General features: G+C 38.0%; 2 protein-coding genes across 2 annotated transcripts in view; one reads left to right on the top strand and one right to left on the bottom strand.

Moving 5' to 3' along the window:
- Window positions 1-2,812: 2,812 nt before the first annotated feature.
- LOC144656091 (uncharacterized) lies at window positions 2,813-4,018 on the bottom strand. The gene is made up of 4 exons (XM_078516318.1): window positions 3,879-4,018; window positions 3,595-3,662; window positions 3,400-3,453; window positions 2,813-3,097 (listed from the first exon to the last, which is right to left on the bottom strand). The coding sequence occupies exons 1-4, from the start codon at window positions 3,958-3,960 to the stop codon at window positions 2,921-2,923; spliced, it is 381 nt and encodes a 126-aa protein (XP_078372444.1). The 5' UTR covers window positions 3,961-4,018; the 3' UTR covers window positions 2,813-2,920.
- A 38-nt stretch (window positions 4,019-4,056) lies between these two features.
- Window positions 4,057-26,916, top strand: part of LOC144656077 (guanine nucleotide exchange protein smcr8a-like) — a 43,675-nt gene continuing 20,815 nt past the window's right edge. Inside the window, exons 1-28 of the mRNA XM_078516299.1 lie at window positions 4,057-4,565; window positions 6,455-6,540; window positions 7,145-7,217; window positions 7,348-7,430; window positions 9,001-9,046; window positions 9,366-9,462; window positions 9,691-9,734; window positions 11,453-11,554; window positions 12,002-12,164; window positions 13,041-13,093; window positions 13,370-13,422; window positions 14,037-14,103; window positions 14,606-14,663; window positions 14,995-15,061; window positions 15,156-15,237; window positions 15,714-15,826; window positions 16,882-17,448; window positions 18,151-18,215; window positions 18,906-19,014; window positions 20,228-20,281; window positions 20,370-20,429; window positions 23,038-23,098; window positions 23,452-23,508; window positions 24,975-25,019; window positions 25,275-25,306; window positions 26,388-26,471; window positions 26,576-26,618; window positions 26,803-26,862. Coding sequence (XP_078372425.1) covers window positions 4,359-4,565; window positions 6,455-6,540; window positions 7,145-7,217; window positions 7,348-7,430; window positions 9,001-9,046; window positions 9,366-9,462; window positions 9,691-9,734; window positions 11,453-11,554; window positions 12,002-12,164; window positions 13,041-13,093; window positions 13,370-13,422; window positions 14,037-14,103; window positions 14,606-14,663; window positions 14,995-15,061; window positions 15,156-15,237; window positions 15,714-15,826; window positions 16,882-17,448; window positions 18,151-18,215; window positions 18,906-19,014; window positions 20,228-20,281; window positions 20,370-20,429; window positions 23,038-23,098; window positions 23,452-23,508; window positions 24,975-25,019; window positions 25,275-25,306; window positions 26,388-26,471; window positions 26,576-26,618; window positions 26,803-26,862 — 2,631 coding nt within the window. The 5' untranslated portion in view covers window positions 4,057-4,358. The remainder of the gene's footprint in view (window positions 4,566-6,454; window positions 6,541-7,144; window positions 7,218-7,347; window positions 7,431-9,000; window positions 9,047-9,365; window positions 9,463-9,690; window positions 9,735-11,452; window positions 11,555-12,001; window positions 12,165-13,040; window positions 13,094-13,369; window positions 13,423-14,036; window positions 14,104-14,605; window positions 14,664-14,994; window positions 15,062-15,155; window positions 15,238-15,713; window positions 15,827-16,881; window positions 17,449-18,150; window positions 18,216-18,905; window positions 19,015-20,227; window positions 20,282-20,369; window positions 20,430-23,037; window positions 23,099-23,451; window positions 23,509-24,974; window positions 25,020-25,274; window positions 25,307-26,387; window positions 26,472-26,575; window positions 26,619-26,802; window positions 26,863-26,916) is intronic.

Here is a 26,916-nt window from a genome sequence, read left to right as displayed (position 1 = left end):
AAATTGGGGGTCACCAAGCTTGTTTTTGAGTTATAAGCACTTAAAGCGGAAATAAGGGGTGTTTCAAACATAATATTATTCTACTGTTCCTATGGTTACCAGTGATGTAATGAAACAGACTACAACTTGTTCAGCAATGATTAGACATTTGTTTGATAATTCTATAATTGCTGCATGCAACGCTAATACAGTGAATAGTGCTGTAAACATACTCTTTTATTTAAAGCTGATTTCCAGTCCGTACTGCGCAGACTCGGGGTTTGTTTTCGTTTTTGTTTTGAACTTGAGTTACGGTGACAGCATACATGGTTTTTTAGTCCGCCATACAGTCGTTTACTTCAATCCGTGAGCTGACGTCGGTTTGAAATAGCGCAGTCCTCTACTCGTTATTTTTTGTTCTGCAGGTATCTGGCGTTATTTAATGAAGAAAAGGTAAGTTTGTCGCGGAATTTTTAGTTTTGCTTGTAAACATTCCTTCGTGTTGGGCTCCGATAAACATTGCAGCCGAGATTGCGCAGTACGGACTGGAATTCATCTTTAAATGTGTCTAATATTACTTTCCACATACACTTTTAATTAGCCTTTTGGTTATTTTTCAACTGAACTCGTCAAAAAATTATAATTTACTGACAGTTTGGTGGCAAGCACCACCGGTCAACTTTTTCTGAACTTCATTTATCAGCTTTTTTGTCCCTCAGTTCATCCTCCGCATTATACAGTTGCCTCATATATATCCTCCTTTTGTCTGCCTCGTCCCCAGGCGTCCTCGTCCTTGGTCGTCACGGTTCGCTGGTGTTGTGGGACTGACGTGCACGGTTCGCTTGGCGTTCTGGGCCTGATGCGGACGGGGAAGCGGACGCCTGGCGATCCTGTTCTTCTGCAAAATGTTCGGTTTCTCGTCAAAAGGCGTTTTAGCGCTTTTAACAAGTTTAACGGTCAAGAAATCAACACTGGGAGCTACGTGGAGTTAGTACTGTCAACATGGGGATTTTGACGGCCTTCGGATCGTTTTCGTTGCTCTATCGAGCCGATTCTTTTCAGTGTTCACTGAGGCTGGTTTCAGCAAAGCGGGGGTCCCCTTCTTTTCTTGTTGGCGAGTCTGCTCAAAATCAGATTTATCCGGAGAAATGGTATCTGGCGAAGATGAACAGAGAAAATCCACTTTGATTGCGAGAAGATCGTCAATGGCGGAGGGTAAGATCTCTGCCGTCGGAAAATTAAATTTCTTTATAGCTTCATGGGGTATTTGCCTCAATCGATGCCAGAGCTGGTTTGTTTCGTCTGGCGTGCTTCTTCCTACTTTCTTCTTTTATTTGTACCTCTTGGCCGTTAAACGTCAGCTATGTCTCAGCGCTCCAGAGGCCGTTCAAGTGCTAAAAGTGTTTATCATGTCCAACGTAGGGTCTTATGGATGAAAAACGCTTATGTACTCATAACTTTTGATTATTTGTAGTTCTGTTTTTTCACACTTAATGTGTTAGTGACCAGAGGAGGCAGGTCCTACTCAAATTTATTTTTACTGATTCAATGTAAATTAATTATCTCCCTGAAGTGTTGTCACTGTACTGCTTGAAAGCAGATATGTAAGGAGAAATAAGGGTCACTCTTTGGAGGATAAGCAGGATAAGACTTGACAAACTTGTAAAAAAAATAAGTTTTTTTGTGTGTCAAGGGAGTGTTTTAGTAGGTGTTAGAGAATGTGTGGCAAAACTTTATTCCTAAGGGTAACAAAACACTGACTATGAAGAACAAAAAATATTTTTGCCGGCCCAAGAGTATGGCTGAGATAGTGTAGGAAAATAAATTGAGATGCAGCAAAATGTTGTTACTGACTTAATCATTTCTGAATGGCCTCGCTAACCATATTCAATTTGATTAACGCAAACCTGGAGTTGCCACTTTCTCCCCCACTCCTCTACAGTCTCAATTGTTCGCTCCGCACATACCTGTGACTTCCATCGGGGGGCCTCATGTGAAGTGTGTGGTGTGTCCTTGTGCCTCTCTCCTGTTTGCCTCCCCTCTTAACCCCACTCCTTAAATATGGGAGCATCCTTAAAAATCCACATACATTCTTAGTGGCTAAAAAGTAAAAATAAAAATTACTATTTTAATTTGTAAGAAGAGAGGATAAAAAATAAGAGGGTTTGTACTAGAGTAAGTGATGATGGTGGGCCTTGGATGTCCAAGATGCTGCCTTGCATATATTTATGGAATAAATCAAAAAAAGTGTTTTCCAAAAAGTGTGGGAAAGTCACTACTCATCAAGAAGTTGAAAAGTTAGATGGCGAATATGGACAGAGTGGTAGATGAATCCAAGTGTCACTCTCTGCTGGCGTCCATCTGGCATCTCGGGCTCGTCTACAAAAAATGGAAAGGATATTTCCTTTCATTTACACTCGGATACAAAACTGGGATGGTCTTCTCTCTTGGGTTCGAAATCATTAGAATCCGTCTCTGCGTAAAGGATTAAGCTTTTTAACTTAGGTGCCTCGTTCTCCTCCTGGCTCTTCTCTGAGCTGGGAATGAGCGTGCGATGGTGGTGAAGTCCGTCGTCTTAATAAGATTTTTTTCATAAAATGTGTCCAAGGCGCTCTGTGCTGTAAAAATGCTAAATAGACGGCTCTTTGCTGTTTTTAATACACATTTCAGGGTTGATGACATTTTGGTCCGCCATATTGAATGCAAGATCTGCCAGGCGCCCGCGGCTCGCTCCCTAACCATCAATCCCCGCGCTCCCTGTTTTCCCGCCTTACCGCCCCAACGGGCACCCCAACGTCCGGCCAATCGGCGCCTGGGGACGAGGCAGTCATTTTGTTGATTGACAACCTCTGCATCCACCAAGTCTTGCCAATAGAACCTGAGCCCTTATTGTTAATATAACCTGCAACACAGAGTTTATTGACAATGCTATTTGTGATTATTATTGCTGTTGATCATTTTTTTGCTGTGCTTTTGCCATAAATCTTCTGCTTCTGACTTCCTTGTCCTGAAGAGTTCTAATCTGTGCATCTTTCCGTGTTATCTCCTCCCGTGCAGTGAGATATAAGCTTGAGATGTTCTTCTTAAGCACAAAGTTTTCATCCTTCAGTTTTTGTTTCTGGAATAATAATAATAATAATAAAAAGTAGAATTTGATTCTAATTTAGCCTTCCAATCCAGAAAAACCATAATTGCTAAATCAATAGTTTTTTAGTGCCATCCAGTGGTAAAGTATTTACTCCCAGGGCTAAGACTCAAGCTGCGTGCAGCTCTGAAAACATGATGACCCTTATCCTTTCTAAATTGTCTGTTATTGGAGCTTAAGTCTCCTATGCAGCTGTTGTCTGGGCTTGTCATGCAACTGGTGGTTGGTGGTTTTGTTGTCATAATTCTACTGATTGATGTTTAGTTTACACTCACCTCAGATTCAAGCTTTTTAATTTTTTGCTGGCTTTCTTCATAGAGTTTTTTCAACTGAAGATAAAACAAATCCAAAAAGTACTTTGCATCACTTAAAGGATAATAAACTATTAAGTGAGACAAAAAATTTGTAACAACCAAAAGCAACGACACTCAACTGAAAACAAATAGGTTATAAATAAGTTCTACATGTACCTCGGGATAAGTCATTTCTTGATTGAGGTCGACTGATAGGTCCCCATATAAATCAAAATCCAAAGAATCTAAAGAAGATCAGGAATTAATTTTATGGCAAACTAACAGTTGAAGAATAAAGAATCTGCTACGAGATCTATCCCGAGACAAACTGCAACAAACTGATAAATATTGAACGGACCGTCCTCTACGGTCTCGACAAGTGACCTCAAATTGAGCTCTTTTTGGGGTTTTTAGGATGTAAAATAATCAGTTTGTGTAATTTTTAACAAAAATAACCCTACCTTCATCCTTGACAAGGAAAGAAGAATTTCTGCTTGCACTGGCCGCCTCTGTTTCATCCACACATTCCTCGTTACTTTCCATTTTCTCTCACGATGGCGAGAGATCACTCTAACACATGGCAGAAAAAGCCAGGCGTTCCGCGCACAAACCAGAGTAAACCGAGTAGCACTGGGATTGAGTGTACTTGCGCGGGACAAAGGCCAAAAGCCCGAAGAACGGTACCTGGTTATGAAGCTCTCCGTAGTAGAGTGCAGTTAGAGAGCTGTATTCTTTCAACATTTGCATTTCAAACCTGTAGATGAGAGCAGCAGCTTTAGTAGAGATGCCACCGAGAGGAAACTCCACGAGTTGTCTACTCTGGGAAGACCGCGCGAGCTCGATTTCGCGGCGTTTCAAATGACATTCTCACTTCCTTTCCGGCCGCAAAACGCAAAACAACATTACACTCCATGGGCTAGCGCTGGTAAATAAGTTATACGATGCACGGAGCGTATGATCTATCGCTGACAAGGACAAGCGAGGGCCAAGACATCAAGGCAGGAGAGATAAATTTGGATAAGCTCTCCTTTAACTTTCGTTTCTCGAGCGATAAGGTTCCACGATCAAATCCCTGGGCGCGATCGATTCTCAATGGAGATTTTATTTTGATTGCTGAATTTGCCGAAAATGAGGGACCCAAGCCTGTGGTAAGTCAGATCTGAATAAGCTTAAATGTGAAGTGATTCACAAAAGTTTCCAAAGAGAAACATGGATGTGTAAAATGTTATTAAGTAAATTTCATGCTTGTTGTGTCGCGTGACTCACGCGGCTACGCATGAATTATTGAGTGGTTAATGCATTGATTGTTTGCTGATCATCAACAAAGTGATATTCTTACACAGCACTTACTAGTTTTTACTATAAACAAACAAGCAAACAGGTAGATAAGGGAGCATATGATCACAGTGATTCATATCACCCACCAAAACGTAAACTGGACATGAAATACAAAATTTTTATCTTCTTGTGTGTCTCTTGCTCTTCCTTGTCTTCCTTGTGGTATACAATTTGTTTTTGTGCCAGTAGGTGGCTTTTGTTTCAGGGTATTTATTACCGTAAACAGTGGCTTTATACCTAAATCTGCGTGAGGTACAAGAATGACTTCTGTTAATTTATATCTGTACCTGTACATCGAAAAAGGTTGGACTCTAAGGTCTCTAATAAGGGCCCAGGGTGGGGGGCACTCCCATATATGGGCTATATAGGTATGTGCCGCCGTGAAGGGTATGGTTTTCAAGCAGTTTAGTCTGGGTATAGGGTATAGAAATCAGAGAGTTTTGGACTAGAAAAGGGTAGCATTTGCTGGGAAACTGATCGGACTGATATGACGAATTAAGTCCAGAAACTCAGAAGAGAAAGAGGTTTTCCTACACATAAATAACTTATCGCAGCATCGTTGTTGACAGATGGTATTCCATTAAAACACTGATAGAAATACAGTTCTAAATAAATACAAGTCTGGGATAGGGTAGTAATTTTTGGTGTCTAGTCTAGTATAGGGTTGCAAAAATCAGCTGAACATGGTCTGATATACAAGAAAATCTTGACGGCAGAAAAATTTCGCTTTCTTCATTTTCGGCTTATGTTTGAAGCGAGAGTAGTGCTTTTACAGGTGTCTTTACTTCTGATTTTTGATGGTGCTTTCATTCACGTTTTGTATTTTTGATTAAATAAATTCTTTCACGAGGCGATGAGTTTCGATTCAACAGCTTTTCATGCTAGCATGCACGCACATTTAATGCAAACCCGTGAAGATCTTGCAGTGTAATGCAAGTGCTTTGCTTTTGATTTTTGAGTTGCTTTAATTCACCTTTTGCATTTGTGATAGAAAGAATAAAGACTAGCAAAGCGACGACTTTGGATTGAAAAGCTCTCTCGAGTTCGCTAGCACACACATTCATCTCAAATGGAACTTTTCTTACGAGTGAAAAAAGACAAACCGATTGTTGCCAACAAATCAGCAATCTTTCCAATCAGGCAAAAACTTCGAACTTCAGTTGACTAAACGGTGAAAACTCTCGCAAGAGATTACCGGTAATCATTTTCTCGTAAGCCGATTTCACGGTCGTCGCCCCCTCGCTGCTCCGTTCGACACAATTTTTCGTGTATCCCTCCTCCTGTCGTGTCGGGCCTGTCGTGCATGTCGCATGCGTCGCCGGTTGGCGTTAAGATAATTGCCGTAATTTATTCCAGACATTTCCGCTTCGTGGATTCTTGTGAGACGAGAATCTCGTCTCGTCTCATCTTGCGAGAAACGGGACGAGATGTGGTAACTTGCTTTTGAGCGGTACTGTAGGGTAAGGGCTTTAACTTCCCAGTGGCACACTCCCACCCAAAAATATACAGGGTGCCCCCCTGGGGAATAAGGGCCTCTCTCGTAGATCTGCTACTGCTGATAAGATGGCACTACAGTGTATGTAGAGATCTCAGTGTGTAGTGTCCTGTCTCTTATTGGTTGTTGCTAAATTTAAATGAATTTTTGCAAACTAACAAAATGAGCCTGATATTGTTTTGTCTGATCTCATTACCCAACTAGATGACAATCCCTAAGAATGGTGGAGGAAATTTTGATATCAACGCATTTGCTGTTCATGTAATGTCAGTGGATTATAATCAAGCAAGGTACTGACAGTTATCACGTATAATGGACAGTTACATGTACCTCAATGACTTTATGGCTTGCGAGTACAGTCAACTCTCTCAGACACCTCTATAAAACAGACACCTCCATAAGACTGACACCTGGTGTACAATGTAGGTCCCGTCCCTGTTGTCTCTTAGTCATTTTACTGTAACTGAACTCCCTATAAGATGGACACCTCTCTAAGTTGGACAGTTGGGGCCGGTCCTTTAAGTGTCCGTCTTGGAGAGAGTTTACTGTATTACTACATGTAAGTTACACATTATTTGCATTAGGAAAATTTAGACTACACTATCCTAAATCTTCAATTGACACAAACCCTGGAACCAGTGTTGAATAATTTACTTATGATGGATTCAGCATGCAGTGCCTGGTTTCTCCCACCCAAGACCACTTACTACTACCCTAAAGTAGACACCTTCTAAAACTGTCAAGTTTTAGAAGGGGAGGGGAGGATCAGTACAACAGGGTTTCAAAATAGATGTACATGTACAGCAGATTTCGGTTGAGCGTTTAACAGTCTTAGTTGTCGTCTTTGTTGTCACATGCAGGAGTTTAAAACCTGCATTTCAATCTTAATTTCAGAGGCACTAATTTTTCCATTGTTGAAGATACCCAGCTGTTTTTAACAGAGAGAAAAGATGGAATTTATGCTTATGTGAGTTATTTGTACAATGTTTTATTAATATTATAATTCTGCTTGTAATTCTAAATTTGATTTATTTAGTATGTAATAAAATATAACATACTTGACTTAATTTACAATCAGTGTTAACATTATTTTGAAGGTTCACCACTTCACACTATACGATATTCATGCTCGTGGTTTTGTGAGACCTTACTGCATGTGCTATATTTCTCACTGCAAAAGGTAATAGGATTATTAATTTTAATTAACATTTTAATAATTTGTAATAATAATTAGCTACCTTTTTGTTAATTATTTTTGGGGGCTTTTTTTTTCTTTTTTTTTTTGTTTTTTAAAAAATCGAAAAAGCAAAAAACTCAAAAAAAAAAACTTAATACCCGTCTATATTTTTTTTATAATTAATCAACTTACGTCATTTACTAAAATTATCTTGGTACGTCATCAACTTCCTCTTCTTTTTTACAAAAAAAAAATTTTAATTAAGTTTTGTTATATGATTTTGTTCAGTATCATTGAAAAATAATGCTTTTGCCAAATAAAAACAGTTGTGCCAATTTAAAGACTTATTGTTAATACAACCAGTATTTTAAATTTTTCACGAAATTTAGTTCCTTTAAACATATTTTTTTGGCCAAATTGCAAAATTTAAGTCCCGCGAAATTAATTTCCCGCGAAAATAAGTAACAATAACGAAGCATTCATTCTTGATTGTGGTAGACATGTCGGCTATGCAGGATTAGGGCCACAGCTACATTGCCTTCTCTGCACATTGAGTCAGGTGGCAACGATCCGATTACGATAAGCGTGATTAAAGCATGAAATTTGTCATTTGATTTGCTTTTACCATAATAAGAAGGGGTGCCCGGTAATAGAAATCAGCTCATCAGGGCTCAAGACTAACTTTTTAACTCACTGGTTTACTGGCCAGTGACATGTCAGATCTTACTATCCAAAAGTAATCTTTCACTAGTCAGGTATATTGATTTCTATCTAGAACAGTTGACTTTTCCGAGTATTTCTAGCCAAATAGCTAGTGGGAATGCTAAACCTGGTAGCCAAAACCTAAATTTCAGTAGCCTTTGGCTAGTTGGCTGGCTACCGTTAGTCTCGAGCCCTGGCTCATGTTTCTGTTTTACAAGGAGATACTTAGTTTTGACTGAAACCAAGATTTGGGCTTAACCTGTGGTACAATTTATACACAAAAAATAATAGCCGTAAGTTGTCAAATCTTGAATTGGTAGTCAATGTAACTTGGCAACTTGAATTTCAATTGAATTTGCAAGAAGCTGGAGGAAATTCCTAATCAATATTGTACATAACATTGCACCACAACAACAAAGCTGCCTGCAAGGAAAAGAACAACCATCTTGGTATTTAAAATGATTTCCAGTCCGTACTGCGCAATCTCTGCCTCCAATGTTTTTTTTACTAGCAAAAATAAAAATTCCGGAACAAAACTTACCTTTTCCTTCATTATTAACGCCAGATATCCTTGCAAAACAATAATAACGAGTAAAAGAAGCTCAACGGTATTTCAAACAGACGTTTTAGCTCATCATGAATTCTTGAACGAAACGATCCGTAATGGCGAACTAAAAAACTTCACGTACACTATCACCGAAGTGTAACATTTCAACGAATTCAAAACAAAAATGAAAACAAACCCTGAGTCTGTGCAGTACGGACTGGAAATCATCTTTAAACCTGCTATCACCATGACTCTTTTTCAAAGTGAGATTTTTTTTTGTGCTCTGACATTCACTTGATACCATTCTACTTTTGTTTATTGCAGGAAAATGTTTTCTTTCCTTGACAACCTTATGGATGAGTTTACTAAGGTGCAGTTTATTATTTAGTTTTTTATAGTTTAGTTTCTGTTACACATTCCGTAAAAAGATCTTGTACCATGGATGCAAGCCCAATATGGTATGTTCAGTTCCCTCTAGCCTCTGAGGGCTGGCCTTCCTTAAGGCATTTGTTTTATTGGGTTCTCCCAGAGAAACCTGTTTTAAAATCAAGGAAAACATGAGAAAGTAAACAAGTACAACTACAACTTGAGGTCCATGGGCTCTAACAGTGTATAAGAGCACCACAACCCTAAATAAGGTATTTCATGGCTGTACAAGTGACTAAAGTTATCAAGTGCTTAAATTTCAGGTCTCCAGGCTATTCAGGCATGGAAACAGAATAACATTCTTAAGAGACCTTGAGCAGCGTTTGCTTGATGTCATTGCCATGAAAGGTTCACATCCAGGTTTGTACTATACACTGCAACTGCGTTACATGTATAAATTTGTGAGAATTTCTCATACACTATCCCTACAATAACTGGTCATATATGTCAAATGGACAGCTATCAAAACCGTGTCAGCACATGTATGTTTTTGCAGACAATATTATTTTATAATTTGTTAAAATTAATTTAAAAAATTATAAAAAAAAAATGTCTATACTAACTCAAACTTTTTTATTTAATTTTTAGTAGAAAATTGTCTTTTAGGTGGTCTTGTTGGTCAGAAATGCAAGGTACAGTATAGTGCATGAGTACTAAATATTTATTCATTTGGTAAAGATTTGTTTTTTTAATATCTTATGTACGGTCATTTATCTTTTATAAGTTATTAACCAAGTGTGTGGAGCGCATTTGGAGAATATTGGCCCTGGCTACATTGTAGGTCTTGAAGTTATGGATCAAGGCTGGCAGTGATGTCCTTACAAAAAAACATACCAAGAGCTGATATTCTCCCAGCATGGTCTTGAGCAAGTGTGGTCAATAACTGATTTAATTGCATTCATGACTCTTAATTAATTCGCTGTTTTCACCGTTCCCATATTACCCCCAAAAATTTTTGCATAAGCATTGTTTTTAATTTCTCTTGGCATTTGCAATGGGGTACAATTGTCCTCAGAGAAATTGAAAGCAATGCTTATTGTAAATGGTCTAATAAATGCCTACTAAATAAACGCCTTGTATCTAATAAACACCTCCCCTGAAGTGTAAACTTTGAATTAGATGCCCCCCTCTAATAAACGCCCTGTGTCCTACTGTGTCTTGTATCTTACACCGCTAGCAAACTACGCATCCTATTTGTTTTGTTGACGTTGTTTTAGTTTAAGTGAGATAAACGCCCCTCTCTAATATTTAAATGCCTCATATCTATTTAACGACTCCCCTAGGACCCCTAAAATTAAATGGACACCCCGAGCGTTTATTAGATCATTAACGGTATGCAAAATTTTTTGGGGGCAAACAAGGTGTATCATGGGATCGTGAAAAAGGAGAATAGAAAGAGAGATAAAAAAAATTCATCTAGTCTATATAATAGTAATAATGGACCAGCAATAAATAAAAGCATTCTGATTGGCTGATTTAAAGTATTGGCTCTCTAGGCTGTTTCACTTGTAAAGCAATGCATATATATAGATTACTTCAAGAAAGTGCGTCGGATTTTTCACGGTGCAAAACTTTGGGAAAACGAACGAGTGAGCGTAGCGTTCATTGCCGTGACCGCCACCTTTTTGTTTTACGGACATGCACCCATTTTTCCAGTTTCCTTTACATACAACATCTATCGCGAGAAAACAAACTGCTCACATACTTTTACACAGCGATCCCTTCTATCATTGATACTGCACAAACTCTCCTAGACAAACTTTATTTAACACATACGTACATTACGTAAAACTTCGTATCGCATCGAGACCCCCACGAACTTGCGAATCAACTGCGGGGGCACACAATGAGTCAAAAAACGTTCAGAATGCAGTAAAGCGATCCAAAATCTTAGAGTCCGCATGTGTTTCGTGAAGTCTTCCGCTTCACTTATCGAACCTCTCGCCTGGATGATCTCTTCTTTAGGTTTTGCTTAGCGTGTTTCTGTTGGCTTGCTTGCCATTTCTGGCAAACTTTTGTAAAGGAAGAAAACGTGTAGCAAGTAAATAAACTGCCGTGGGAGCAAACTTGCAGCTCGCTTTCTCAACCGTGTTGGAAACCATTGAATTCTCGCACTGTGATTGGTTAGTCGTACCACTCTGACGTTGATTGGTTATATTTTTACATGTGAGGCTGTCGCGAAGCTGATTGGACGTATCGCTTTTTCATGTGAAATGAAATATAGAATTCTATTTGCAGGTTTACTGCTTAAAATTCTCGCTATATATATGATAAAATTATCAGACTTGCAAGTTGTTTTGAACAATAACACATTCAACTTTTATTTATTGTGGTTACTATTGGCACACAGGTCCAGGATGTGGAAAAATCAAAGAGGAATAAAACTGAGGAATATGAGTTCATCATAAACGAGACAAAGAAGCTTATCGAAGTTCTTAAACCTCACATGGTGGTAAGCTGATTGTTATCCAAGTCGTGTTCCAGTCATGCTAAGTTACAGGGCTCAAAATAGCAGCCTGCTAATGGCCAAAATACTCAAAACAATTTACTGATGGCAGGTAAAACTAATTTTCAGCTTCCAAGTGAAACATAAAATGTTAGGTGAAAGTTTAATGGCATGAGTCTTAGACTCTCAGGTGCAATATCTGGGTTTGAATCCCCCTACCCCACTGGAAATTCCAGTTACGCCCCACATTTTCCTTTTATTAAAAAATTTGGCTTTTGACACCCCCACCCCCTTGGAATCTTTAGCTTGACCTTCCGAGGGGTGGGTATGGATATTTTCTGGAGCTGCACAATTTCAACATGCATGTCTTAATAAATTCTCACACTTAAGACAGACCCTTTGTTGTCTTCTAAAAACACCTCATAGACTGTGTATTTTGTTGACATTTGACAGAATGACCCCAGAATTGTGAAACAATTTAGAAGACTGGAAAACATGACAGAAGGGCGGCCTCGCAGTTACACTGACGCTGATGGTTGTCCTCTTATTAAACAAGAAACAAGTGATCCTAAATTACCATGTACCTTTGGTAAACAACAACCTTCATTGCGAAGAGGTACAGACTTTTTATATACAGTCAACTCTCTCTTAACGGAAGCCTCTCTAAGACGGACACCTCCATAAGACGGACACCTCCATAAGACGGACACCTCCATAAGATGGACACCTGGTGTTGGTCCCATCCCTGCTGTTTTTCAGTCATTTTACTGTAACTAAACTTCCTATAAGACGGACACCTCTCTAAGACGGACGGTCGCAGCCAGTCCCGACAGTGTCCGTTTTAGAGAGAGTTGACTGTATGTGTACAATCAACTTTCTCTAAAATGGCAATAATTGGGACCGGCTCTAACTGTCCGTCTTAGAGAAGTGTTCTTCTTATAGGGAGTTAATTACTGTGAAATGAATGAAAAACGGCAGGGACAGGACCAACACCAGGTGTCCATCTTAAAGCCTGAAAAACAGTCTGAGCGAGTTTGGGATAACTTATAAGAATTTTTGTGGGAACACAAGTTATTATGTCACATGTACTTGAACCATTACACCCATATTCCCACTCGCATGTTTGCTTTAGGCTATACATGCATGCAATCAAGTGACTCTTATATTAATCAGTGACTAAATACAAGTGTTTTAAAAAAGGTTTTTTAAGCCAATCTGTTGTTTTCTTGTGTACATTTTTGGTGACATCTGTTCACCTTCATCAGAGGTAGTGAAAGCTCTGATAAAGGTGAACAAATGTCAACCAAAATTTAGACAAGAAAAAACAGATCAGCTTAAAAAAACGTTTTAAAACGTCTTCTACTGATCGAAATACTGGTTCCAGTATTTTCAGTAAGTACAAGTGGTTCACTTAATATATTGGAATGTTTTTAAATTTCTTTTTATAAAATAGGCATTTTGAACAATTTAATGTAGGTAATTTGTTTTGCAGCTGCTTCACTCCCAGATATGAAAGATCTTCTAAAAGGACATAATCAGGAGCATGTAAGTACAGAGCTCTTGAATTTTTTTATCCCATGCCCTGAGGAATCCAGCTGCTTTGAAGGCTGCATGGAAGCCATTTTATGTTTGGCATGCAGTATCGTGTACTTATAGTTCCAATATTTAAACCCTTTCCCCCACCTTGATTAGTCATCTTTTCTAGCTAGTAGCGGGGGGCAAGCAAGTTTGTAACCATATTCATGAAACCAATTAATAAAGTTCAAAGTTCAGCACATTGTAGTACATTGTTTACATCACATCTTACACTTGATATTTCAGGTAAAGCCCAAGTCTTTTTTACCGTCTTATCTTAACAGCATTAAACATTTACGGTGAGATTATAGTAAGCGTGACTAATTAATGACCTTACTGGCCCCTTTTAACAGATACACTTTATGCCACCAAATGTTGTGTTCTGTCTTTTGTTGCTCAGAGTAGTTTACGCTTGAACTAAGGGTTGTGACCATTTAGACTGTCAAGAAGTTTGTATTTTAGCGTGAGTTCATTGGGGAAACATGTTGGACACTCAATTAATAAATGGAAACTGGAAGGAGATAGACAACAACAACAACATCATTATGTGTACTCTTGAATTGCACCTTGTTAACTCAAACTTTTAAGACTTAAAGGGGGAAAGCTGACAAAAAAGACGGAGGTACTCTTCACGTTTTAATGAACCTCTTTACAATACAGTGGTACTGTATTGTACTGAATACTGTTAAGTACAATCTGATACAGTGAAGAGACCTGCCTCAGCCTTCACCTGTGCCCACTGCAACAGGGACTGCCACTGCTGCATCTGACTTTTTTAGCCCCAACAGACGCTATTCCCAGACAGACCCCCAAGGCACAATTCCATAATCGCTTGGAATTTGACCAATGCCCACTGTACAATCTGATACTATGCCGAGTTGTTTATGTATAATTATGTACATCTGGTTTTCAGACATTTGCATGACCTGTGTGAGTGGGGAGCAAAGGAGGGACTTAACAGATTACGAAACATCTTGAAGGTAGGTCAACTACACTGTCCTTATGTTGGGTGTAAAGTTACTGAGTGGAGGGGAACGTGGGTTTGGGCGGGTGGTGGAGGTGGAAGAAGAGAGGGTGGCAGGCGGGATTTCCAAGGTTGCGAGAACTGGGAAAAATTTTTAAACACTGTGTAATTTTTTGCAGTAGAAATAACACAAATAGGTGAGAACCACTTAGAAACAGGCAGGAACAGGAAGTATGTGGTATGGGAAGCTGGGAGTTTAGATCACCCCCCCCCCCCCACTTCTAACTGAATGCTGTCCATGCACCTTCCTTGACACTCACTACAGCATTTCTCCCTGAGAGCAAATTTAAGATAATTATCAGTTAATTGAAGGTACTGTGTAACTATGGTACATTATACACTTCCCTTCACTGATGTTGATTTTGATTTGAATGTCGTAAACTATCAACTTGAACACCATGAAATATCGTATAAAATTGCTTGTCAGTTTTTCATTTTTCTTGTTCATTCATGTGTAGCATTACAGCAGAGAAACAGCAGCACTGTTGATAGAGCAGACAGAGAAAAGCCATCTTGGTAAGAATTATGAGTCATCGGTCACTTGTTTGATGGTCACTTGTTTGATGGTTGGGACGTTAAAAAACCCACACACTATTCGCAAAGAGTAGGGCACGAAGTTCCCGGTGTTGTGGTCTGGTCTTTGTGTAGTAAATTACAGTATGTGTACAGCGCATTTGAACATTACATATGAAAAATGCGCTATATAAATTGATTATCATTATTATTATCATTAATGTATGCAGGTTTTTACCGTATTTGCAGTATACATGTACATGTAGGTTATCTTACAAGATAAGTATCAAAATCAGTTTGATACTTAGTTCAGTTTTTGTCTCCGTTATTTCAGAGCGTTTTCCTTCTCTTCTGACAATTGGTCGCAGTGTAGTTTGCAACTTTCTTCACAGCGTTGACATGTAAGTTCCAAGTTGATTTTCTCTTTTTGGGTCTTCTTGCTGATCCCCACAGGCCTTAATTCTTTCACTTGAACATTGTGTGTATATTTTATAGGAAGTGTGTTCAGAACAACCACTGGACTAATGAAGCCTCGTCAAACCCTCAGAGTCAAGAATGCCTCACAAGGAAGTCATCTGTATGAGTTTTTTCTTTTAACTAACAATAATTGTAAAGGGCATGGTGGCCCAATGGTTAGTGTGCTGGACTCGAGATCGAACAGTCTGGGTTTGAGCTCTGGCCTGGGCACTGCGTTGTGTTCTTGGTCAAGACTCTTAACTCTCAAAGTGGCTCTCTCCACCTAGGAGTGTAAATGGGTACTGGCAAACTGAACATTGGGGCAACCTAATACACTGCTGGGGAATAACTTGTGCGGAGTAGCAATACACTTAAACGCTTCACGCTACACTTGGGCTTAAAAGGCTTTACTAATACTCTACTCATCAAAAATAATACAGTTATTAGCACGTGTTTTAAGTTAACTCAAACACAGCATGGACAAAGAATCAAAAGAAAATGGAGCTAGAAGCACGCAATTTCCTGTTTACATACATGTATGTTATAAAAACAGTAAAAATAGTAATAGTTGCTATTATTGTTTATGTTTTATTTCAGTGTGGTAGCTTAGGTAGTTTGTACAGCCTGGAATCATTTCAGTCTTGTGTAGAGGATGACATTGTAGGATCTTCAAGGTCGAGTGATGGGGTTCTATCACCATTTGCACCATCGTGAGTTGTTTTTTGTTTGTTTGCTTGAATGTTTGTTTTTTGTAGAATCAACCGACTTAATACGGATGGTATGTCGTATTAGAACAGTTTTCAGCTAAGTGTCGTAAAACCAAAACCAAAACCAAGGTAATAGAGCGGTTTTCGCTTGAGTGTCCAAAGTAATTCGCGTTTGCATTACTACGCTTAGTGATTGGTTTAAAACTCTTGCGTCAATTTCTCTGCCAATCAGAAGTAAAACCAAAACCAATCGTGTCCCCTCGTGCACGTTTTCCCGCGCAGCGTGCCGGTTACATGTATTTGCTTCGAGTTTTGATTGGTTTACTTGATTGATTGCGTCATTTGTGATTGGCTAGAGTGATTACTTTGGTATTGGTTTTACGACATTCAATTGACATAGGACGCAAGCAATCCAGTGAAGAAAACCGCTCTTTTTTTGGCTACTTCTGGTCCCTTTTCCGCGTGAGGGAATTGGAGACGGCTGCACGCTTTCTAGAATCAACAGAGGCCCTGATAAAACTTTCTTATTACATGAAATTTCGCGACACGTTAATTTCGCGATTTTTAGGTGCACATATGTCGCGACACTTATATTTCGCGATTTTGCAAAAACTTTGTATTTTGGATCAATTTAATATCGCGTTTTTGAGTGAGACACAATTTACATTCTCTTGGCAATATATTTTGACATGCCTTTGAATTATTTAAAACGACTTCATCAAAGGAACAATAACGTCAAAATTAACAAAAACGCAGGGGGGGGGGGGGGCACTTAATCTCGGCAATAGCAACAACCGAGCAGTTCTCACAATGTCTACAAGTGAGTCAATTGACGACAACATCCATTTACATTAATTACTGACATATGCGGGTCACTTAATATTCACGTCATGTTATGTTCGCGACACTTATTGTTCGCGTCACTTTAATTTCGCGATTTATTTAGAATGAAAGTGTCGCAAAAATTTTATGTAATAAGGTATACAAAAAAAGAACATAAACCTAACAGTATGTCTAAAGGTTAAAAATTTAAACAGTAAGTTTTTTCTTCCTTTTAGCTCTTTATTTCACGCTGATCTGCAAAGAGGAGAAAGAATGGAAACTCTGAGCTGTGGCAGCTCGGATTCACCCAACGATGCCATGTCTGTTAATTCAGATACTACTCTCACCGCTACAAGGGAGAGGTTATCACTAGCCGACTATGCCTTTATGGACGAGGATTCCCTGTCAGACAACAGCGGACCACGCTATAGTAGACAAACGAGCGCAATCTATGAAACAAACGTTAGCATGCTTTATAATCAATTCAAAGGGAAGAGTTTAAGTTTAGAAAGTCTGGCAACTTCGTCTGGTTATGCAAGTCCAAGAGGCCACCACAAACACCACAGAAGAAAACACGACCATCCTATTTTGCAGATAAAAAATTCAAGCCCGTTATCTTTGTCAAAACCAGAGAGGATTCCGAATACCAATACACTGGATGTTCCTTCTAGAAACACAAGCAATAGGAGTAACCTTTTTGTGAAGCATTTATTTAAGAGAGGTAGAAGTGTAGAGGGCTCGGACAGTTCCTCAGCAAGTGGAGAAGACAAACTACTTCAAAGAAGATTGCTCGTCAGCCCAAGGTTAGAAATACAAAGGACTTGATAACTTTCTAACTTTTTTTAAACGTTTATTGTTATAAGTTGAAATTAGTCGAAACTGAAGGGCAAAAGAAAAATGAAAAGTTGTAAAGTATAATAAAACATTCATGCCTTTTGTTTAACTTAATCGTGCTTTGAACAAGCCTGTCTATCTGTTTAAAGGGACATGGTCAGCGTTCATGTTTTGAAAAAAGTCCACCTCGACCCGAAATCAAAAATACGCGTAGAGAACCTTCAGAAATCTGCTTCAACTTTCTCGGTGTATTTTTTCTCTAAATTTTCTTATTTAGTGAAACACTGAGAAGATTGCAGCATATTTCTGAAGGTTCGTTTTAAAAAAATTCCATCATGGACTATTTTCAAAACGTGAAAACTAGTGTCCAGGTCAGCGCGGTAAGAACGCTGACCATTTCCCCTTTAAATTTTCCTTTGGAAACAACTGTTCGAACCTGCGTGAAGGTTGTTAATTGAAACATGAAATGCTGTTTAGGACTTAGATAGTAAAATTAAATGTTTTATTCAGGACAAAACTTAGAAATTACATGTAATTATAATCAACCCAACTACGTTAATCCTGCTTGAACAAGGTTAACTTCACCTTTTCAAGAACTTTTTGAAGTTTAGCTTAATTTATATTTGTAAGAGCACTGTACAAAGTTTGCATAAAGTTATTGTCCCTCACAGACCAGAAAGAATTCGACTTAGATGCTTTGCGGAGGAAGTTTCTCAGCCATTGGAAACATACTCAGGTAATATTAAAGAGTTCTAGTTCTGATATTTTATTTATTGTGTTTTATAGATCAGAAGCATATCACCACATACCTAGAAGCGTGTAACTTCCCTTTATGACCTCGGGACAAAGCTGGGGATTATTAGAGCTCCCAGCTGACCAATCAGGAACGCGGATTCTAAGTGTTATGCTTCTGATAGATATCGTTATTATCTTTGATGTTATCGGTAGAAATAATAGTCGCTAACAATTATATAAAGACTGTTTTACACAAAGCAATGAAAGAACCCATGTTTGGGAGGCGCGGTGGCCTAATGGTTAGCGTGCTCGACTCCGAGTCGAACGGCCCGGGTTCGAGGCCTGGCCGGGGCGCTGCGTTGTGTTCTTGGGCAAGACACTTTACTCTCACAGTGCCTCTCTCCACCCAGGTGTATAAATGGGTACCGGCGAATTTACTGCTGGGGGGTAACCCTACGATGGGCTAGCATCCTATCCAGGGGGGGAGTAGCAATACTCCTAGTCGCTTAATGCTACGGAAACCGGGATAAGCTCCGGCTGTATGAGCCTCATGGCTCGGACACAGACTTTACTTACTTACTTAACAATTATATAAAGACTGTTTTACACAAAGCAATGAAAGAACCCATGTTTGTACTCTGTATTCACTGTTGCAGTACATATCTGAGAGTTGTAATTATCTTCATATCAGGTTCTAATGTGTTATTGTTGCGGAATAACTTGAGCTGTGGTGTCCATTTGCTGTATGCTCTGCTTCGTGGGAGACCAGTGGTAGTCCTTGCTGAACCTCGAAATGAAAGGTTTGTACTTTGTACACTCCAGTTGATTGGAGAACTTGATGATTTTTTCATGACATACAGAATATAACTTAGCAATTTCCATAGTTTTAGGGCGTCTTCTATGATCCCGGTTGACCGGGCTGGCCCGGTAACCCAGATCTCGGCTCACTCCTATGAGAAGACGGGACAGCCCAGTTACCGAGATCTCGGCAACCGGGATAAAAATTTTCCAATATGAACACTCCAGCCCGGTGACCGAGATGAAACCTTTTTGTGAGAAAATAGCTTTGCTTTCGCAACTGGGCGGTCAAAATGGCATAATTTTGCCTTGTAGGTATTTCTACTTAAGAAGTACCTTATTACATGAAATTTTCGCGACATTTTAATTTCGCGAATTTCGCGATTCCAAAAAAATCGCGAAATTTAAGTGACGCGAACAATAAGTGTCGCGAACATAACATGATGCGAAAATTAAGTGACTCACATTATGTCAATAATCAAGATAGAATAAGTTTAGTACCACTGAAGGAAGAAATTATCAATCTTAATGGATGTTGTCGTCAATTGACTCAAGAACAATAACTCATGCACGTACAAGCATAACCTACTTGTAGACATTGTGAGAACTGCTCTGTTGTTGCTATTTCCAAGATTTTAGTCCTGCCCTTTCGTTTTTGTTAATTTTGACGTTATTTTTCCTTTCAATGATGAAGCCGTTTTATTTAAATCAATGGAATGTAAAATAATATTGCCAAGGAAATGTAAACTGTGTCTTACTAAAAAACGCGAAATTAAAGTGATTCAAAATACAAAATTTTCGCAAAATCGCGAAATATGCGCACCTCAAAATCGCGAAATTAACGTGTCGCGAAAATTTCATGTAATAAGGTACGCGAATGAGCTTTATTAGTAAAGTTACAACTGTCGATAAAGCTACAATAGTTACGAATGATGCAACTTTATGTGTCGCCATTTTGGTTTCTTTTCTTGAATTTCATCCCGGTCAACCTGGCTCAAACATATGAACAGACGACAAAATTCGTCGTGGTAACCGAGAAAGCCCGTTTACTGGGTTCATATAAAAGAGGCCCAAGTATACTTGTGGTTTAGTATTCTTCAAAGAGAAATAAAAAAATAAAATAATATAAATTTAACAGAGATTTTGAGAAAATCTTGATTAAAGTTCATTAAAATTAAATTGTATATTTTTTTTCTCTTTTATTTTCTTTATCAGAGATGTACGAATTGTTATTTCCTCTCTGTGGATGTTTGTACCTGAAAATATGAGGTTTGTTTCTTAATCTAACTGATAAAATTGATTTTGCGTTATGAACGCTGTCGTAAAACTTTAACTGGTATGTCTTACTTGTGTGCAGTCATGGAAAAGCTGTGGATCCGTGGAGAACCAAACCACTCCAGATTGCTGATCTTGCATGGCAAGTACAACATGTTTATTTGATTTTTTTTTGTGGGAGCTTTACACAATTTGATCTTTTCTGTGGGAGCTTTACGTTTGCAAGTAAAGACATTTGAAACGCTCTCAGTAGTAAGCAAATTTTGCCCGTTGAGGGAGAGCAGAAGAAACCAAGTTGGAAATGCGAAATGTTGTTTTAGAGAACTGCCAATCATATAGCCAATAAGAATTGAGTATTTTGGTTTATCGTATAGTTGTAATATATAGCCTGGTTTACACTTGCGATATAACGACATTCTTGAGTTCTTTCCTTATGTCGTTATGCTTATGTCATTATGTTCCAACTATGTCGTCTTGTTATGTTGTTCGCACTGGTGACATAAAACATCAACGTGAGGTGTTTTTTATTTTTTTTTTGCATCTGCGTGACCTTGCCGTTATGTCGTTAGGGACCGTTCATTTTTTAGGGGGTAGGGGGGGGCTGGTAGGATTTGATAGATAGTCACTATTATATATAATGACCCCCCTTCTTCATCGAAAATATTTACCTGGCCCCCCCCTCGAAATCCAATTTTTTTTCGATGACCCCCCCCCCCACAAAAAAAAACAACAAAAAAATAATGAAGTGAAATTAAAATATATCGAGCCTTGTGACTAAAGAATGTATCAGTGTACAAAAATCACATCCCCAAATAGCTGGCATTGCCTCAACTGTTTGTTGTAGATGCCGTCTGTTAGTATGAGTTCTCTGCATCTGTAACCAATAAGCTGTTGGGTTGAGTTAATGGCGTTTGTTACATAACAAAGTAGGGGGGTCCGGGGGAATGCTCCCCCGGGAAAATTTGAATTTTTAGAACCTCAGGAATGTCATTTTGGGCATTCTGGCAAGATTTTTTTTACTCTTTCAGAAGCCTCTTTACAACACTCCAAGGTATAATTATTTTTAGTGACCCCCCTTACAGACCATATTTTTTTGGCTGGCCCCCCCTTTGAAGCCAAATTTTTTTGGATGGCCCCCCCTCAAATCCCATCAGCCCCCCCTACCTCATAAAAAATGAACCGTCCCTTATGTCGCTAGTGTGAACCAGGTCTATCTTAGTCAAGTTAGCTAGTTTTTATATAGAAATGGTGCTCTAAAACATGATAATTATAAGCTTTTTTGCTATTGTGTCAGCTGTAAATCCTTTATAGTAAATGGTTTGAATAGTATCAGTAGTTCGTATAGTGTGATCGTCCGGGTGAGAGTAGTTTTGTTGTTGGTGACTGGCGTTTCGACAACCTGAGCGGAAGTGATCTTCAGAGTCAAGTGAAAAGTTGTTGTCAGTTGATGTTATAAGTCTGGTCCGTTGAAGTTGATTGGTCAGTTTAGCCGTGATGTTATTGGCTGTAAGACTCGTGTAAAGTTTGTCAACAGAAATAATTGGTCAGTTTCGATCCGTTTATTGTTAGTCAAATTAATTTAGTCGTTCTGTTTGCGGTCCGTTTGTCGGTTTTGTTTACGTCGTGAATAAGTCGTTTGTAAGGTGCAGATAGACTAGTTGTTGACATCTGTTGTAGGCGTATCTTCTAAGTTTGTGTACTTCATCTTTTCTGGTGCTGTAACAAAATACAACTCTTTTGGAAAAACGTTTTCGCTTTTCTCCAACAATGTAATATTTTATCCCAAAACTGCATTCCCAGTGAATCTGTGCACAGTGCTGGGACTGAGGCCGGAAACATCAAAGAACGGCAATATAATTGACTTAATTTTCCTTGTTGCTAGATTTTTCATTTGGCTCTGCAGAAGTAAGGAAAAAATCCCAGTTGTAGAAAGTTTTATATCTTTCTTAAAATTCTATAAGAAAGAATTAGAACCTTTCCATGTAAGCTAGCTCTCTTCTGATTTTCTTTCAATATATATATATATATATATATATATATATATATATATATATATATATATATATATATATATATAAGTATAACAGTGATTTTCTACTCAGTAACGTTTCATATGGGCTTTAATACAGGTCTGTACTTATATATATGTCTATACTTATATATATGTAGGTGGTCTCTTTTTCTTTTCATTGTCTCCTATTACCCTCTTCCCATCACGAGCATTTCCAACTCATCCATAATTTCATAGCTACGATTCAGCGGAGATCTTTTATCTGTTCTTCATACTCTGTTGAGTAGATTAGGTCATATCTTATCTTTTCATTGCAATTTCTCCCCCCCCCCCTTTTGTTTTTTTGTTTTTTTGTTTTGTTTTTTGCATGTAAGCTTTACATGTCGCTCAAATATTTAACTAATTAAATGCTTTATTGTTTACAAGTGTTATGTAATTTAAGGAAAACAGTGTAATAAGTGACATATTACAAGTGTAAATTGTATATATAATAAGCCAAACATCACATGTAACTGAGTAGTATGTAGTAAGTAACTGTCGTTAGTGTATTAGTAGTGTAAGTGTAGTGTACTTGTTATTGTAAGCAGTGTGCTTTTTTTTTCATTCAATAAAAAAAAAAAAAAAGTTTGTGTACTCCAGTTTTCTAGAGTCAGTCGTTGAAAATAGTTAGTACTGTAGATTAATCTTTCTCGTTGTATTTTACTTCCAACGCTAATTTTTGCAATATTTTCACAAACAGGTTGAAACTTGCTGGGCTTGCAAAGAACAAACACTTCAACATGGTCCCTAAATCTGTTAAGGTAAAGAAAAACACTGCTGCTTGCCAAGTTGTAGGCCATTTGACGACAGTCTTGTTTCTAAAGATTTTATTTTTTATCTTTACAATCAGTTTACACGGTGTTAGCGCATGAACCTCTACACGCTGTACCGAGAACTATCTTCCTTTATTCGTCCCTTCTGGTTACATGCAAAATGTCATTAACACGGTTTTACATGTACATTTATAAGTCACTTTTCTTTATTTGATTTTTTTTACATGTATACTATAATAATGGTAAAACGCGTAGAGACTTCGGTTGCATGCGTTTCGGCATAAGAACTTTAATTACACCTTATTGCAACGTATATTGATTTTCTTTATCCAACCTTTCAGAGGTTTGTTTCTGTGCTGGATTTTGAAACAGATCTCATTGTGACGCCACAGTACAAGGTTTGTATACCTGTTCAATACAATAATAATAATATAATAATTTAATACTTATTCGGCGCAAATTAGCATGTGAATATGATCAAATGCGCCTACATCAAGTTAATTTAAAACTTAAAAAGAAGAAAAACAAACAAATTTACAAATATTATATGAAGATATATAAGAATACAATTAAAAACTTTCCTAGTATAAAAATCGAAAACTCAAGATTAAAATTAAAACTAAATCTAAAACTAAAACTAAAATTCGTGGAATTCATGCTAAAAAGAAGCTCTAGCTGTAACACGCAAATGCCTTCTTGAACAAGTATGTCTTAATTGTTCGTTTAAAAAGATCGTAGCTTTTTATCGATCTTATGTCCGATGGTAATTTATTCCACAGTCCAGGGGCTGCTACTTGAAACGATTTGTCTCCTAGGGTTTTCTTGGTCTTTGCCCTTGATGGCTGCAGCAATAGTTCCTTGCAAGAGCGCAGGTTGAATCTTGTTTGGTCTCTGATCTTGATCAAGTTACAGATATAAGACGGTGCAACGCCATAAATTGCCTTAAAAGTTAGGATCAACATTTTGTACTCGATCCTAAAACATACCGGAAGCCAGTGAAGACGTTATAAAGTAGGTGTTATGTGGTCAAATTTAGGTGTCTGACTGACTAATCGTGCCGCACAATAGAATGACTTAGGGAACAACGGTTATTGTCACTGAGAAATTTCAGTAAAAAGTCAGTTGTAGTTACTGTAAGGGTTTAGTTGCATGGAATCTTTTTCTTGCAATATTATCTCTTTTCCCTCCACGATGAAAACAGCTTTAATTATGAATCATCCGTTGATTTTAAGAACGCTTGGATAGACAAGGCAACGTTAAAGGGACTGTGTCACGGCTAAGTTAATTTTATGTTATTAATTTTTGTCAAATATTCGCTATCAAACTAAATGTTTGCAAAGAATTTAATTCTATGATTCTAAATAACAAAACCATAGCTTCATTGCAGCCAAATGTGTCTCCCGGGCATAATTATTTATAGTTAAAAGCAGACAAGATTATCTTTGAAAACTGTTCCGCCGGACCATATTTCAAAAACCCACATCGCAATCCGTTTCAATCTTCGACACTTTTGGCCATCCGTACCTTCTTTTGCATTTGGTGTATTATTTAAATATTCCTTCACTATTTTAAGAGGTTATTTTATGTATTTAAACGAATTTGATGTTCATTTCCTATGCCTAAGTTTGGCTAAAATCCGTGACACTGTCCCTTTAACGACGTAATGATTTTGATTTTCCATTCATTTTTCCTAAAGGACTGCATGTAATGTCAAATTCATTTCGTTAAAAGTGGGATAACGTTTAGTACAAAAATCTAGGTTCTCAGTCAGACTATTTTCCAGTAAAATGTAAATAATCGTGACGAAATAGCACATTGTCTTATTGACACTATCACTACTAAAATAAAAACTGTTTATTAACAGGGTCACTATCTCCGTTCATTGTGCAATTATGCCAACCAGTGGCCGGTTAGTAACAACTCATATATAGTCTGCAGTAACTACTTTCTGTTTTTTCTTGCTGCCTTGCTGCTAGCCTGTTTTTCTCGCCCGCCTACGTTTTCGCTCTCCCCCAACTACTGAGAGCCTGGAACAGGCTACCTTGCTGCCTTCTTACCTGTTTCGAGTCCTTCCTTCCTTCCTTAAACTAAATATGACAGTTGTCACATACTTATTTTTAAAGCACATTTGTACTATGTATTGATATTTTCTCTTCTTTTTCAGACAAATGCAGCACTTGTAGCTTTTGTTCATAGGTAACCGTCTTTATTTAAAATATAGTGGGCTTTATGTTTGCAGAAGTTGCTTTAGCTACGGATATAACTTTTCTACAACAAACCACGGTTTACACATTACAAGGTACCTCAATCAGTTCATTGTGGAACTGGCTATATCTTAAGACATCGACTGGACTTTATCATGAAATATAACGAACCCAAACATAACGGATAAACCCTGTGGAACTAACCATTTTTCTGATGACGCATTAATATCTTATTAAGGTGGCTCGACCCAGTTTTTTCATAGCGATACCAATCAACTTTGTAACCCTCATACTTGAAGGAATTAATGTCAATGACATATCCACTGCATCACATGGATTACACATAGACTGAACTGTAGTATGATATAAATTTTTTAGAGATCGGAATGAATATCACGTGACAATGACGTCACACAGGTGTTTGCTCTGAATCGAATTTTAGCCCGTAACCGCATTTTCTCTCGAGATCCTCCACGCTACGTATACCTTGGGTGTTTGCCTTCAGCTCTGCGGAGTTTCATCAAAATCTACAAGAGGAATTTTGAAATATCTTGGAATTTCTTTTTAGATGGTCTAATTTATGCGTAAAATAAAGATAAGACTTCATATAAAGAAATTTGCTTCTTTTTGATGTTTAATGAAAGTCTTTAACCCTAGTTCCTTTTAAAAATGTCCCATATCTGATATCCAAACCGTTAGAAGGAGGTACACTTGCGCGATTTCGAAAAATATGAAAATATATGAATCATAGTGAAGCTCAATATTTAGCTCTATTTACCATTTGTACGGCTACTTTCGCAAAAAGCAATTATTTCAAAACTCGTCGATGAATTTTCTCCAAAATTTTTCAGGGTGGCAATTGATCAGTACACTACACAATCCCTGAATTTTATGCTCATTGAAAACTTCTAAGGTTGTCTAACATAAACGCAAAGTTGAGTAAATATTGAAGCGATCTCGTAGTTTTGAATGACAATGTTTTGATACAGAAAAAGCGCGTGTGTGGTTTCTGCCACTTATGTATAGTGGCAAATCTCGACTCACTCGCTTTCTTTTTCACGTTTTTCTTTCAGCGTTTTCTTGGAGCTGGCAAATAAGTCGTATGTGTATTACTACTGTTATTGCCTGGGAGGTCTTCAGTGGAGCTGTTGCAAGAGGTAATTTCGGGTATTTGTTTGAAAATAAGTGTATCCTATAGTAAAGAACTTATTTAGTTTTGGAATCTAATCAACTGAATCGTTATCACTCCGTTGTTTTACAGAAACCAGCGATCAGACCCGGGACTTGTTGTAGAGGTTCACGGGGTAAGACGAAGAAGTGTACTTAGTTAGTTAGTCATTTAGAGGTTAGTTGGTCCATAATGCGTAGAATTTTTGAATACTTTTAAAACGTTCTTGTGTTCTCGATTTCTTGTTTATTTTCAAACAAATAACTTATGATTGTTGTTAAACCATATTTATTGCAAAATCGGTTCCTCTTTGTCCGTAGGATGGCTCTGAAATTTTAAGCAGACTGGGTGTGCACTTTTCTGATGCAAAAATTGTTCAGGTAAACTAAAGGGCAGTTTTTGTACACGTGATCATTAGTAACTTTGGGATGGTC

Source organism: Oculina patagonica, chromosome 6 (assembly GCF_052425735.1).
Source record: "Oculina patagonica isolate OP01 chromosome 6, crgOcupat, whole genome shotgun sequence".
NCBI lineage: Eukaryota > Metazoa > Cnidaria > Anthozoa > Scleractinia > Oculinidae > Oculina > Oculina patagonica.
This window is presented reverse-complemented; position numbering and strand designations above follow the sequence as displayed.